A 16,860-nucleotide genomic window follows, 5' to 3' on the forward strand; every position below is an offset into this window, starting at 1 on the left:
TGGATAACAAACTAAACATGTGACTCTGTTCTGTCCAAAGACTCAAAACAAGAAAGCAGATGAAAAGAATTTGGTGTAATGTCTTCAAATTAAATGTGCTGTTTTTCAGGGCATTATTAGTGATTGTTGAAAACTTGACATGTTTATTTTGCTCCGGTTCAGCCAACCAAATGCTTTTTGTTCTTATTGAATGAAAGTTTGATAAAGCATTACTTTTTTTTCCTAGTGTCAAGTGGGATTATATTCTTGCTCTCTTCTGGCCTTAATATATGTGAAGTATTTCTAAACATTGGACTTGCTATAGGGAGGAGGAAAGGAAAAAGAAGACTCAGTCCAGAAGTTAGCGATTTATAAAATGATAGTGGTCCCAGGCACTGAGAGAATGCTGGACCCATTAACTTTCCTGAGAAGATGACTACATTTTACCACGTATCTGTCTCTTTTTCCAGTGTAGGGGGTAAAATGTTTGAAAGGTCTTGGTACTTCCTGAGGAAAAAATAGGAGTCATTGCTTTACTCTCAAAAATGTTATTAGGAGTAGAAGAATTTTCATTGGTTGTCCTCAGCCAAAATTTTGCAGTGTGCAGGTCTATCATAAATAATACTGCCTTTCTGCACTCTAATAATTTTGAGACCATGACAAATACTATATTAAAGAAAAAAAGGGGTCCTACGGTTAATTTATGTTCTAAATTAATATTGAACTAAAACTTCACTTGTTAATGAATATTGTTAATATTAAATCTCCTCTGTTTTCCTGTGCAGTGACTGCAAATTCTTTGATGGAATTATGTTATACGTGTCCATCTAGACATGCTACCTCATATAAAATGGAAAGTAATCAGCTGGAGATTGGAAATTATGACACCAATGCTACAAATGTATTGATGCATTTTGGATCAGAAATCATAATAAAGTTTTTGTCTTTGCATGTTGAAGCAAGGGAAACAAATTCTACTCTTCAGGAAAAGCAAAATTGTTACTTTTTTAAAAAAGAAAGCAACTTCAAATACTGAAAAAGTAAAAAAAAATAAAAATAAAATAAAATAAAAAAATAAAGTAAAATAAATCTAAAAAATTAATAATTGGCAGGCCATTACTTATTTTCTTTCATTTGAACAATTTTGCCATCTGGATAGATTTTTTTTTTCTATGGCTGTATAGTCTAAATCCAAATTGTATTTCAAGAATAATTATTACATCACTACACAGTGTAAAGGTTAAACAAGGTAGTCTGCAATGAAGATAGAGAAACTATGGGATAACGCAGGTTAACCAGGCAGGTTAAGTAAACATTTTCTAGTCATATCTACAAGATTTCTAGTAAATCGAGGTGGTTCCATGAAAGATTTTTCAATTTATTTTTGTTGTTGTCGTTGTTTTTTTTTTTTTTTTAAGCTCTTTGAAAGAATATAAATCTAAAATAAAGTAAGGTAAAGTAAGGTAATTGATTCTTTATAGGAGAATCATGGTTACCTATGAATATTCAGTTGTTAAGCAACTCATTTATATTCTCTCAACTCAGGCAAAAACAAACTGTGTTGTAATACAGAGTTATAAATTGAGCTTCAATTTTTCTGTTACTATAGACTGCCTGATTGCTATATATTTTTGTTGCCTATGCAGAAAAGAAAAAACACCAGAAGTGATATGAGGAGACATGGGAACAAAATATATTCTTCTAGTGGTGAATGCAATTATTCCCATATGGTAGAGTTGCCATTTTAGAACAGTAAACCTTTTCTGTATGCCACCAATGAAAGATATTAGCATCCTTACATTTTTTTATTTACAAACTAATATCTGTAATTTTAAATACATTTATCTTATTGACCAGGTTAACATACTGTGAATGAAAGATGTTACTTTTTTTTTTAATAAAAATTTATCCTCACTTCTGCATTTTACCTTGATGTTTTCTTAGTGGCATATGATTCCAGTTATTGAGATCAAACCAAATAATGATGATGATAATAAACAACCAAATGAAACACTTAGGAAACTATAGAGTTCACTGCTGTTTCATGGAATGATAAGTGGAGGTTATGGTTATATTATTACTGTGAGATAAAATATGCCATTTTCATGTATTAGTCTTCTATGCTTCAAGAACAGGTTATATGAAAGATTTCTTATAAAGTGTGATGAACCTTTAAATCACTATTATCACATATATCACATATCCGTCTGTTTGCAGGTAAATACACAAGGCTGGTGTTTGTGTATGTAGGATCTTTACATAAAGCATCGATTCAAGACTTTTAATGTTAAATGTTTAAAAAAAAAAAAAAAAAAACAACAAAAAACCATACTTGAATAGGAAATGAAATACTCTTGTATTTATGGTTATGTGTGGATAGGTGTACTTATCTGTAAACATCTAGACTATGTCATACCTCAGTAGAACACATAGTCTGAGTAGAGCTGTATCTATAAACAACTTGTTTACAATATATCAGTTTAAAAAATGTAATCTGAAGGAATTATAGATGTAATTGGTTTAGTTAGTACAGCATTAATTGCTATTAAATGTAATGGTAAGATAACATTTTAATTACTTTCTTCCGGTTGTTAAGCCTTTAATTTCCTTCTTTTCTCAGATTTGCTTCAACAAGTGTCAGTTATTATATTTGCTAACAAACTGGTGATTTGTTGTTTGAGATCAGATTTTTTATTTGACCTGGCCTGAATGCTCTATCTTTTCATTCAAAGATTAAAATTCCTAAACTGTGCTCCCTGTGGTGGTGAGATCTGAGGGGGGAAAATAATAACAAAAATAACAATTTTTACAAAACAAATGGTCTCACAATTAGCCATAAGCAGAGCAACAATTTTGCTTTGTTTTGGTTTACCTTTTACCTGTTCTTATTATTGAAATAAATACTCCATTATCTTTATGGAAATGCAAAGTAAAATGTTCTAGCATAAATGCTTGCGAGCGTACTCTTGTATGAATTTTTGTCTCTGAAGTCTGAAATCAAATAATCCCATGTATAGCACAACTTGTATGGCACGATCATAAAATTGTGCAGAACATCTTAATCAGGCTTTAACCTGCATAGTAAGAGTTTGTTTGTAGTATGACTCGCCTTTTTTTTTTTTTTTTTTTTCCCAGTTTCTATACTCCCTCTGTAACTAATCATTTTACTATCTAATTTAACCAATTTGTAGACAGACAAGGTTTAAAGAGTTGGCTCAAGAATCACTTCACTCAAATTTTATTTTTCCTTCTTCTAAAGATGAAGGTTAATTTAATCTAAAACTAAAGGAACACTGTTATGTCATCTAATCTAACTTGTTTATCATAGACATGAAATTTCATTCAATTGATCCTATACTTTTAATTGAGAAAATAACTCGATTTTGTCTGAAGTAAAAAAATGTGCACAGAAAAGTGTGAAGCCTTGATTCGAAAACATCAAGGGTCCCATGATTTAAGGTTAATTGCCCAGATTATGATGATTATTATTTTGAGATATGTTATTCTTTTTTTCATCTGCTTTCCTCAAAAAGTATCTATAGATTTAACACTACAGTCAATCATTAGTGTCCCTTTAAAAACAAAACAAAACAATACCATAAAGATTGATTTTTCTCAGCTCCCTTGATGACTTCATCAAGCTTTGAGTTACTTTTTTGGATCATTTCTAACTTGAAAAGTTCCATTCTAGCTTCTTTACCGTAAATTTAATCTGTGCAAGAGAAAACTGACTGTTGCGTTTTAGCACTGTTCCCACAACTGGAACACACAAACGCAAAAATTGCCTTTCTACCTCCAGTTACCTTGCTACATTTCCAAAGATCATACTGCTGGCTTAGGCTACAGAATGATCCTCGAATTTATGAGACTGCCTTATCCACAGCAAATCACAGAATCACAGAATTTTCTAGGTTGGAAGAGACCTCAAGGTCATCGAGTCCAACCTCCAACCTAACGCTAACAGCCCTCCACTAAACCATATCCCTAAGCTCTACATCTAAACGTCTTTTGAAGACTTCCAGGGATGGTGACTCCACCACTTCCCTGGGCAGCCTGTTCCAATGCCTCACAACCCTTTCAGTGAAGAAGTTCTTCCTAACATCTAACCTAAAACTCCCCTGGCTCAACTTAAGCCCATTCCCCCTCGTCCTGTCACCAGGCACGTGGGAGAACAGGCCAACCCCCACCTCGCTACAGCCTCGCTTGAGGTACCTAAAAAGAGCGATAAGGTCACCCCTGAGCCTCCTCTTCTCCAGGCTGAACAAGCCCAGCTCCCTCAGCCGCTCCTCGTAGGACTTGTTCTCCAGGCTCCATTCACCACGACTCTTTGGGCCCGGCTATCCAGCCAGTTTCTAACCCAACGAAGCGTACGCCAGTCCAAGCCATGAGCAGCCAGTTTCTTGAGGAGAATGCTGTGGGAGACGGTGTCAAAAGCCTTGCTGAAGTCAAGGTAGACCACATCCACAGCCTTTCCCTCATCCACCCAGCGCGTCACTTTGTCATAGAAGGAGATCAGGTTCGTCAGGCATGACCTGCCTTTCATAAAGCCATGCTGACTGGGCCTGATCGCCTGCTTGCCCTGCAAGTGCTGCGTGATGACTCTCAGGAGGATCTGCTCCATGAGCTTTCCTGGCACTGAGGTCAAACTGACAGGCCTGTAGTTTCCCGGGTCTGCCCTCCGGCCCTTCTTGTAGATGGGCGTCACGTTTGCTAGCCGCCAGTCGATTGGGACCTCCCCCGATAGCCAGGACTGTTGATAAATGATGGACAGTGGCTTGGCCAGCCCCTCTGCCAGTTCCCTCAGTACCCTTGGGTGGATCCCATCCGGCCCCATCGACTTGTGCACATCTAAGTGCCGTAGCAGGTCACCAACCAGTTCTTCATGGATAATGAGGGCCACATCCTGCTCCCCATCCCCTTCCACCAGCTCAGGGTACTGAGTATCCAGAGAACATCCGGTATTGCCGCTAAAGACTGAGGCAAAGAAGGCATTGAGCACCTCCGCCTTTTCCTCATCTCTTGTAACTAAGTTTCCCCCCGCATCCAGTAAAGGATGGAGATTCTCCTTAGTCCTCCTTTTTGTGTTGATGTATTTATAGAAACGTTTTTGTTATCTTTAACGGCAGTAGCCAGATTGAGCTCCAGATGAGCTTTGGCCTTCCTAATTTTGTCCCTGCACAGCCTCGCTACTTCTTTAAAGTCCTCCTTAGTGGCCTGCCCACTTTTCCAAAGCTTATAAACCCTCTTTTTCCTCCTAAGATCAAGCCACAATTCTCTGTTGAGCCAGGCCGGTCTTCTTCCCCGCCAGCTCGTCTTTGGGCACGTGGGGACAGACCGTTCCTGCGCCATTAAGATTTCCCTCTTGAAGAGCGCCCAGCCTTCCTGGACCCCTCTGCCCTTCAGAACCACCTCCCAAGGGACTCCACCAACTAGTGTCCTGAGCAGCTCAAAGTCAGCCCTCCGGAAGTCCAATACAGCGGTTTTACTGGTCCCCTTCCTGGCCTCGCCAAGAATAGTGAACTCCACCATTGCGTGGTCACTCTGCCCAAGACAGCTCCCGACGATCACGTCCTCCACCAGTCCTTCTCTGTTTGTGAAGAGAAGGTCTAGCGGGGCACCACCCCTGGTAGGTTCACTAACCAGCTGCGTCAGGAAGCTATCTTCCACGCTCTCCAGAAACCTCCTAGACTGCTTTCTCAGGGCTGTGTTGTGCTTCCAGGATATGTCAGGGAAGTTGAAGTCCCCCACGAGTACAAGAGCTGATGATTTTGCAACCTCTGTCAGCTGCCTGTAGAATTCCTCATCCGTCTCCTCATCCTGGTTCGGCGGTCTATAGCAGACCCCGACCAGGACACTAGCCTTGTTGTCCCTGCCGATCCTAACCCAAAGGGACTCGACCTTGTCATTCCCAGCCTCGAGTTCTACAACCTCGAAAAACTCTCTAATATAGAGAGCCACACCACCACCCCTTCTATGCTGCCTGTCCCTTCTATAGAGCTTATAGCCAGGCATTGCAGCACTCCAGTCATGAGACTGGTCCCACCACGTCTCCGTGATGGCAACCAAGTCGTAGCCTGCCTGCCGCACGATGGCTTCCAGCTCCTCCTGTTTGTTACCCATGCTGCGTGCATTGGTGTAGATGCACTTCAGCTGGGCCATTGCCTTATCCTCCGGCCTTGCCATCGTTCCCCCTGGCACAGCCCCAACAATCCTAGCCTCAGCCCCATCCCCCTTCCTACCTAGTTTAAAGCCCTCTCAATGAGCCCTGCCAGTTCCTGGCCCAGGATCCTTTTTCCCCTAAAAGATAGGGACCCGTCTGTGGCCATCAGGCCAGGTGCTGAGTAAAGTGCCCCATGATCAAAAAACCCAAGATTTCTGCGTTGGCACCAGCCCCGGAGCCACGTGTTTAACAGGTGGGCTTTCCGTGTCCTCTCTGAACCCCTCCCTGCCACCATAGGGATGGACGGAAACACCACCTGCACTCCCGCTCCATCCACTAACCGACCCAGTCCCCTAAAGTCCCTTTTGATAGCCTTGAGGCTTCTCTCTTCGATGTTATCACTGCCCGCCTGGACTATCAAAAGGGGGTAATAGTCAGAGGGGCGTACCAGGTTAGGAAGCTTCCTGGCAACGTCCCTGACCCTGGCCCCAGGGAGACAGCAGACTTCCCTACAGGTAGGGTCAGGCCGACAAATAGGGCCCTCTGTTCCCCTAAGAATCGAGTCACCAACAACAATAACCCTCCTGTCTTTCTTGGTGGAGGCAGTCCTGAGGCGCAGAGTCGACCTCCTCGCCCCAGGCATCCTCCTGGGAACATTTGCTACCTCTTCCTCACGCACCGGCCTCTCAATCTCTAGGGCCTCAAACCTGTTGTGTAAGGGCACCTGGGAAGGTGGGGCCGGAAGGAGAGAGCATCGCCTGCGATGTCGAGCAGGGACCTGTTTCCATTCCTCCTCAGCTCCCAGATCCCCTCCCTCTGCCCGACGGGGACAGGGCGGGGGGTCCGCCCCCATTTGAGGAGTCTCACCTCGGCACCTCCCCTTGAGGCCCTGCAGGGAGTTACTCCAGAAGTCTATCTCCCGCTCACACTCCCTGATGGCCCTCAACCTCTCCACCTCCTCCTTGAGCTCCGCCACCATGCGGACCAGATCATCCACCTGCTCGCACCTCACACACGCAGATTCTCTGCCTCCCGCCGATGGCAGCAACAGGCTCAGACACTCCTTGCATCCGGTGACCTGAACTGCGGCATTTTTTAACAGGTAGTCGGTCTGCGTGTGTACCGACTTTCTGGAGAGCGCGCCGTGCCTGGTGGCGACCATTATCGCCTAGTTACAGCTGTTGTTAACGAGGTGTTGTTTGTGTGTAGGGGGAGCGCTCTGCCCTTCCTGCGCGAACTGCCGCGCTACTCCCTTCTGACGCGCCACGCCCTGTTTGCCCGCCCTGGTCGCCGTGCTCCTGGTCGCTCGCACTCCCTAGGGGCTGCTTTTGAACGGCCGGGGAGGGGGCGCTGCTGGCTCCGCCTACGCCTCGTCAGCCTCCCTCACGAGGGCTGCCGGGTCCTGGCGGCTCCCTCAAGTAGGCTCGATGCCGGAAAAAATTAGCCCTGCCTGGCCCGATCCCCCGCTCCGCTGCAGAACGCGTCTGCCCCGGAGCCGATCGCCTCGGCAAATGGCCACTCATTTTCAGATAAAAATCATTCATCTGCTTTCCAGGGTACATTTATGCTCATTAAGTCTATGTCTAGGTTCTTGTTTTTAGAAGAATGACCTTACATTTGGCTCTGTGAAATCATAGATCCTTTCCCTGAAAACATCTAACCATGTGATCCATTTCATTCCATATGCTGCACTGTCCTTCTCTTCATTATTATTCACCTCACCAGTATATACCATCTGTCTTTATTTATTTATTTTTAAATTATCAAAAAGAATTGGGATGAATTTTTGGATCTTCAAAATCCCACTGGATTCTTTCAGCATAAATGATTCCTTAGTGACACCTATTATTCAGGTTTTGCAATTACTGACATTTTTATTTATTCAATATGTGCATTATTGGTATTGCACAATATTATTATTTTCTTCTTGTAATGATATAGAGTGTGAAATTAAAATTACATTCAAGAAGCTTTTATGTTTAGCAAGGTACCTTTGTAAATTAAATCCCTAACATAAGTGAAACAAAATGAAAATGTTTTGAAATGAAAAATTTTGCTGTATTTCTTAGAATGTGGTGTTAAAAAAACTATGTTGGGACAGCATTTAGAAATATAAAAAATATTCAGTCTTCACTTGTGAATTCTACTGTTTATTTCTTGAACTGCTACTGATAATTTTTCTTGCCCTGTTTGATTTTTTTTTTTTTTTGTGCTGTCATTTTATGTCCCACCTTATGGAATCTTACTGATAAGTGAACATTTATTAAAAGGTAATGTCAACAAGAAAAAGATGGTGAGTTAGGGACTCCTGAGAGCAGGCAGTTTGGTTCTGCTGATTTTAAAATACTTGGCGCTAACCTAAGTTCCTAAACACGTTTTTTGTTTGCTAATACCTCAGTAAGTAGTAAGCTTTGCTCTGCTAATGTCTCATGTAGGTTGCAATTTCAAATGACAGTCAATCTTATCAAACTACAGTTTCAGACTGAAATGAGTAATTCCAATTTCTCTTTTCGAAATCCAAATCCCAACATGTTAATGTAATGTAATGCTCTGTAATATATCTCTTGTGATAGAAGGAGAAAAAAAAAAAACAACCAATCAACCAAAACTCGTCAAGATGCATTTTGGTTTTAATCAGAGAGTTAGTTGATCTGATCATCCTGATCACCTGTGGAGCTAGGAAATGGCTGGATCTGCCACAGGAGAATTCCTATAAGGCAAGAATTAGAACTACGCTCTTAGCAGCAAATGACAGTTAAATAAGACCAATCATGATATGAAATCACTTCTTCACCTTTTAAAATATGTCCTTATGGATATATTGGAGGGGATCTATATATTGATCAAAACTGAGTGAAGTTTCCGAAAAAATCCCCGAAGTGTATTGCTAATGTAAACATAATTGTATATAAACCAATCTCATATCTGTAATCAAAATGATGGTCTTGCTAGAGATGAGACTTAAATGCCAGAAAAAAAACATAGCCATCTATAGTATAATTATTGGAAATATCTCAAATATTCTGGCTAATCTTTTAAGGAATTTTTGTTATTAATAATTATTTTATACTGTTACTGTTATTTTAAAAATATAAATGTTATTTTAAAAATAAAATTGAACAATTATTAAATGAAAAGTATCACGATACAGTTTTAGCTCAAAGGACAGAACCTAATATTCAATTAAACCACAATACAGTACAGTGTTAAAGGTAAGTGTTGGTGGGCTGCAACAACACGTTTTATTATACCACAAGGTGTAAGGTTTAATCCCAACTGAATCTAATGGGAATACTTGTTTTTAACAACTTCAGACTAGCTTTTATAGGAGGAAAAAAAAAGTAAAGACACGGTGCTTCTCACCAGAAATGTTTTGTTTTCATGAACCAGCTGTGATTTTAAGCACATTCTGTAGCTTGAAAGCTCAAAGATTTTTCACAGTGAAGTTCTCAACACACACTGCTGTATCTTTAGTACTGCTTGTTTGGGAAAAAAAAGTAACAATGGACTTAGTTATTAATTTTTCCCATTTTGTCTTTTATGTAGCAGCTGTAAGATCTACACAATTTCATTTATTTTTAATTGCAGTTGATGTAAACCTAATAAACAGGCTGTTAAAGGATGAGAAAAAGTAGCTAGTGCCAATGTTCAGGTAGCATAGCATGCATCTTTCATTAATAATAACTAAAGGTGTTTTCATGGCAATTTTTCTTATCTGTAAGAATGGTTTTCATGCTTTCTAATGTGTTAGCAAGGTTATTGTATTTTATAATGCTTTTAAATTAATGTTTGTGTCCTTTTTTCACTGTGATTCTCCTTTTGTTCTCTTTCATGTTTAGAAATTTTCTATTTACATGAATAATAACTGAATCTATTCCTTTCTATTCCTGCTGAATCCTTTGCAGAGCAACTGAAACATAAAAGCCTGTGTATTCCTTGCTTTTCAGAAGCTATCATATAATAATACAAATATAATGGTTTTGCAGGTTTTGGGGGGGAGACATATAGAGGGCTGGAGGAGTAATTATTTTATAAATGAATGAACCATATTCACTTTCATTTTTCCATGTCTGGTATGAAACTTGAAACTGTGCAGCCATTAGGAGGAGCTGCATTAGGTTTGGTTCTTTCAGTTATGTGAAAATGTTTTTTTATACATACACCATGTAAAATTAAAATTCTAAATATTTAAGATAATAAATAAATCTTCAGAATTCTTTGGATATAGCCCAGGTAGACATCTACAGCACATGCAGACTTAAAATCTAATTGGTGCATCACTTAAAAAACATTTCTCTGGGTGAAGTTCATTTGAGTTAAACTCTAGTAGCTGTTAATTATGATCTGTTTACAAAGTGGATGTGCCCCCATAGAGAAACAGGGGTCTTTTCAGGTCAACTACTTCTATAACAGGTCCTTGAGAAGATAATAGGCTTCTCAAAAGCCTCTAAGAATCTGATACAATTAGTAGGGTAATCAGAGTTTATTTTAGTTAATTTTGAAAATGTCTTAATTGTTTTTTGTGGTTAGGAATTACTCAGAAGAAAAAGACATTGTGCCGTGTATACTTGGGAAATTATTCTCTCATGGATATTTGAACGTTCCTTAATCAGCATTCATATACGTCTCAAGTAAAATCATCTTTATCATTCAGAGTGTCTTTATAGTGTTTCTGTCTAGCCACATTATATATGTTCTCTACGCATTCTAAAAACTTTTGGTTAATCTCAGCGAGTCTGTCCTAAAGGTATTAACTTTTAAAACAGCAATAAATAATTACAAAGTATCTGACATTCCTGACTTTACACAGTTGCCAGTTCATTGCCCCACAGCAACCTTAAAATGATCTATTAAATGATTATTAGAACAATTAATTATACCAGAGAACTCTAAAAGCTCAAATGTAATTTCATGGTTATAATTTTCTTGTCAGGTAATAAAACGGGATGAGCTTGGCAAGGATCTGTCTGACTGCTCTCTGTTCGATTTGCTGAAATACGATGATTATAATAGTGACAAGCACCTAGGTCTGGAAGAATTCTATAGAGCTTTTCGTAAGTACAAAGATTAGCCTATTCTTCTTTCAGTTTTTTCTATTTCTTGCTTTATCTTTCTAAAATGGTATTTTTTTTATTTTTAGATTTTGATACATCAAGAGGCTGTACTTAAACAATGGGTATAATTTAGCAGTCATGATACTGTAGAGAACTCCTTAGCAGAAATCAATAAGAGATACATTAGTGTCCTGATTTCTGAGGTATTTTGGTAATGGAGAATTCGTAGATAATCTTTCTCAACGCCAACATGCATTGAAAAATCTGTGTTGTGCACAAGTGAAACCTAGTGCAGTCAGAACATTGCTATAGCACTGAAAAAGGTAGAACACATCCCTGTACCCTTTCTTTATAACTGATGATAAAACCATTTCTGATGAACCCAGCAACAAATGCACTACTTCAATTCGGTGCTCTCAGTCTTCGCAGGACTCCCAGAGAGGTACAGATTTGTGGTGTAGTTTTGCCGGGTGCTTGTTCTTTGCCACTTTGACTGAGACAAATTAATACAGTACATATGGACACCTTAACGAAGCCACTGAGATATGGTCAATGTGATAGTGCGTAGAAGAGAGAATTAAGATGATTTGTAGTCCAACATTCATTTCTCTATATAAAGCTTTTAACAGATTGTCCATAGTATTCATAACATGGTTTGAAAATTAAACCTCAAAAAAGTTTCCAGTTCATTGTGTGCCCAATAGCCAAAGGAATGTGGAATACCATTAGTATCTGTAATTATGGCACAACAAATACTCTTTCAGTAAAGCTAAAAAATTAGCTCTAGTTACTGCATTTGGTCTTGAGAGAGTTTGATTTTAGTCCTTCCAATCTACGTCAAAAGTATTAACAAAAATTACATATTGCTGTAAAAGCATACAAAGTGAAACAAAATTAAAACAAATTAAATGATAGCTATCTGGTCAAGCTGAACCCAAGCACTCCACACAAGCCAAGCCAAACACAAAGTGACCGTGACAGCTCCAGTCCATAGGTGTGGTTGCTGTTATCTGTCACTAGCAATGGCAAGCCTCTATCAGAATACAGAGAATTACTATCGGTGGGAAATAGATCCATGTAAGGAAGGATAGGTAAGAAGCACTCGCATCACATCTTCCACCATTAAAGCACCTCCTCAATTAAAAATCAAACTTAAGAATTAAACATGTCCATTTTCTTTAATAAAACAACTTAGGAATGTTGAAAAGATTTATTTCAACAAAAACTGTTTTTGTTTTGTTTTGTTTTGTTTTGTTTTTCCAGAATTTTCTTTTGGTATTTAAATATTTTAACATCATAGCCCAAAATTATGATTTCAGGTATTATAATTATTAAGTGATAATTTTGTACAGTATGGGAATGGTGATTTTTGACCAGCTCTGACACTTTCAAACATGTAGAAAAAGCAATCTAAATAATCCAAATATGAAGGATTTTTTAAGTACTTCTCATGACTATATCTTGATTAGAATTGAGCAATAGTATTAGAAGGGGATAATTTTTGAAAATAATATGGTTTTATTTTTTAGTTGAGTAAAAGAAATCTGATATCCTAAATAGAAAATGCTTGAATTGTTAATTTTTTGACCTCTTACACAGTCCTGTCCCTTGAGCTGATAGCATATTTCTCTCTAGTTTTTAATTCTTCTGTCTTCACCTTTTAAATCTACATTTAGATCCTAATTTCAGTGCAATACCTGATACTCCCAGTGGATAATGCCTCTTTAAATATTAGCAGTAGTGTGGTGGGTCTGAAAACTGTTAACTCTTATCATCCTCACTAAAGGTTGTCTATGCTGGACAACAAGTTATTGAGATTTGTTTACGCTGAAGGAAAAAAAAAAAAAGTGTAATACTGGTGAAATGGATACAGATCAAAACTGCTGTGCGGAATTCGGTTGTTTTTTGTTGTTGTTGTTTTCCCCCTTCTTTATATATAACTTTAATGAGTTGCTTGTAAGCATGAAAAGGGAGTGAAAGAAAGAGAAGAGAAAGGAAGGAGTTCTAATGTCTTGCTTGTTAAGACAGAGTTAAATGAGCATAGAAATACTAGGTCATAAAGGAGGAGGCATGGTATTGGTCACAGCCCCACAGTTTGTGGTAATTTCCCAAGGATGCTTTGGGAGCCTGTCTGTACCTAAAGCAGCTAAAACATAAAACATATCATAGGCATCAACATATACTCTTAAGATATATATTTTAATGGGGTGAAGATTAAACAGCTCTTATTTTCTAAATGTAAGTGTTAATTGACCTCCCCTACCAAGTACAGGAGTAGGATACACAAAAGAATATTTCAAGAAATCCAGAAAGCTGGAAGAGGGTTGAGAGGGATAGGGATATTTGAGTCATCAGCTTGAGCCTGAAAAGGGGATAGTAATAATCAAGCACACCATGTGTGTTTCTAGCTGTGATTTTAAGTGACATTTAAAACACTTGGATAGGATTTTGAACACGGGTAGGATTAAAAGCTATTGTCACAATGCTGTGAACAACCGGCTCCCTTGAAGTTGTTTCTTTTTTAAAGGATTAGGCAATAACACTTCATTTAAATATGAATGCCTATCAGTGGGATTAATTATCAGTGCTGTCTCATAAGCATTTGCAGGTAGGATTTTTTTTTAAATTGTCTCACTTAAATAGGATTATGACTGTCATCTAAAGACTGTAAAATGAGAATCAAACGTGATTGTAAATTGTACTGCTTTAGTAAGAGTTCCCCACAGACAACAGAAACTACTTTTATTTTATTTTTTTCCTGTTCTGGTAGAAAATAAGCCACCTTAAGGGCAAAGATTAATCATCAACTGTATATGTAATCATTAACACATTAACATAAGTGTATATTTATGCATACGTATACATACTAGCATATATTCTGTGAATTACTTTTGACCATCACATTTTATCTAACAAAATGAGTTCAAAATCAAGAGGGCTACCTGATGCAAAAAGTTGTAAGCAGTGGAATGAAAATTCCCTTTTTTCCTTTGAAAGGTCAGATGCTAAGGCAGTAACAACAAAGAAGAAGGCTTGCTTTGGGGGTTTGCACCAAGTCCCAGTTTGTAAAATGCTATGAGAATATGAATACGCTTACTGGCTTGTGTAGTGTTTAACGTACTAGCAAGACTGTGATATGGCTTTTGTGGTTTTGGCTGTTTTCACATATATCATGAGTTTGTTTTTGGTGCTATGGCAGATATCTACTAGATATCTGCCTAACAGATGTGATAACAGTTCCAGTAGATCAATAGTACCTGTAGAAAGGATTTTTTTTTTCTAAGGTAAAATGGAAAGTTTAGACCTAGCTAGGCTGTATAAACATGGGACTGAAGAAATTGGTCTGAACATATGGGTCAGTCCTCCACTGCCCTAGCCACATCATATAAAAATCTATCCCAACAGTGATCTGGCTCCATCTTAGTGTTTTGATTTGCTTGTTTGTTTTCCTTCCCCAGCCAGCCCTAAGCTAAAGGATTTTCTGTAAGAGAATGTGTTTTTAGACAGGGAAGAGTGTATTTAACTTTGTCATAAAGGGTGGCTGAAAGCATAAGATGATAGAGCCAAACAAAAGGTAGAAGTATGGAATACAGATTCTTGAAAGCTTTTTCTTCTGTAAATTTACCATCTCAACCAATGCACATCCTTAGTTTTTCAAGGATTTTCTTACTTTATGTAATATGTTCTATGGTATCAAGGTAATACTGTGTTTGCTGTAAATACAGTCTCTGTTTGTCTTCTAGTACTCTTTTCTAAAATAAATCATCTTATATATTTTTCTTTTATATATTAAAAAATATATAGAAATATAATATATTTCTATATATTTTGTTTTTAGAAATAAAGTACCTTCTAAAATGAAATTTCAAAGTAGGTACTTTGGGTGGCCCTTGTGGTGGCTTGCAAAATCTTGAGGAATACCAGAAGCAAGTAAATAGTAAAAAAATTATTCTGCTTGATCACTCAGTAGATGCAGATATATATGTAGGCACTTCTCTTTGTGTTCACAATAGCAAGAATGGTGGTAATTTAGATACTTATGAATAGGACTGATTGAATACAACAAATACAAATAACAAGTTTATGGTAAATAATAGAACTAAATGCTTGAACAATTCACGTCCTGCATAAATTGAAGAAAACTGTTCTTCAGAATATTTTTCTATTGTTAATTTAGAACTATTTTGATGTTATCTTATGCTTAAAAAGGGGCCATGAAAATAAATACCGAGGACTTACTTGAGTGTGAACATAACCACTGGATGTAAAATATATATATATATATATGTATATATATATATATAAAATAAATAAAATAAAGGAAATTACCTGAAACAAAATATGACCTAATTTATTATCTCATCCTAGCTTTTAGGAGAAAATGTGAGACCAGTGCCCAATATGATTGTCAAATCTAGGGCTATGTTGCATCTTCAGTCATGTGGAAGGGCATGAAGCAGAGTCACCACAAAGAAAGGGCTTGTTATGATTAGTTAATGCTTAGTTGTTATCAGACAGATTCTCCTGCAAAATGCCTCTAAGACACCACTGCTTTCACTTCTAGTTCAATTTGTCAACTGCAGTTATTACAGACAAACATTCTAAAATCCTTTTTTGAAATGCATATCTCTTTCCAAAGAAAAATAGACCACAATTAACCCCCCCCCCCCCAAATCTAAATATAAAATCTATACTGAGTTATTCATTGAAATAAATGAGTCTTCCCATTGGCTTCTGTAAGTTATCCTCAAGCCCACAGATCCTGATTCAAAAAATGCCTATTGGATTTATACTTCGAATGATTTCAGTATGAGGTCCCAAATATTGTATGTAATATGAAACTTGAGACAGAACTTTGCAACTATGATGAGTCCTCAATAGTAAAGCACGTTAACAAATAGTGGAATAAAGAGCTTCTGAGGAAGGAAGAGGTATTATTCTGTCTCCTGCTATCATTAATTCCTGCTCAGCAACAAGTAGTGTGTATCAGATTGTTCCAGAGAGTATGATATTTCAGGACTAACCTCTGAAAATACCAGTTAGCATCATACTGAGTAGAAGATATTGGACTTAGCAGCAGTATTTTTCTGCTCAACATAATCTATCTTTTAAATTCCTAGCTGTTCTATATGTGTTTTCAGTCTAGAGATTGTCAGCTGGAAAAGAATACCACCTCTTGTATTGAGTGGGCAGAATTAAAGATGATAATTTCAAACAAGTACATTTTTATGGCATTAAATGCTGTTTCAAGGTGTGAAGTACTGTGTGCATGAAACTTTTCACGTGCCACTAAGTTATAATCAATTCATTTTGATGTGCGATGAGCTTCCTCAGTAAAACTGTTGCAGGGGGAGGGAGCTTAAAAAAAAAAAAAAAAAAGGAAAGAAAGAAAAGAAAAAGCTCACTCTGAGTGGAACAGACCTGTTTCCTTTTTTTTTTTTTTTTTTGAATTCTTTAATCAAAGTTTTTATGGAAATGAAGAGCTGTAATTCCATTTAAAAACACATTTCATCACCCCAAATGATTCTTTGTAAGTGTGCAAGATTCTTATTTCTAATCAATTTATATTTCTAAGTCACTTTCATATGCGCCTACTCTGCTTATATGTGTTAAGATCCAGAGCTCGAGAAGCCTTATTGAAAGGTTTGAGGTGCCTTGAGAATGGGT

The 16,860-nt window shown here is 37.8% G+C and overlaps 1 protein-coding gene across 2 annotated transcripts in view; it reads left to right on the forward strand.

Moving 5' to 3' along the window:
* FSTL5 (follistatin like 5) overlaps positions 1-16,860 on the forward strand; it is a 318,901-nt gene that overhangs the window by 195,763 nt on the left and 106,278 nt on the right. For both annotated transcript variants that reach the window (XM_032187504.1, XM_032187505.1), the window contains exon 6: positions 11,073-11,193. In XM_032187504.1, coding sequence (XP_032043395.1) covers positions 11,073-11,193 — 121 coding nt within the window. The remainder of the gene's footprint in view (positions 1-11,072; positions 11,194-16,860) is intronic.

The sequence above is a fragment of the Aythya fuligula genome, chromosome 4, assembly GCF_009819795.1.
Source record: "Aythya fuligula isolate bAytFul2 chromosome 4, bAytFul2.pri, whole genome shotgun sequence".
Classification (NCBI taxonomy): domain Eukaryota; kingdom Metazoa; phylum Chordata; class Aves; order Anseriformes; family Anatidae; genus Aythya; species Aythya fuligula.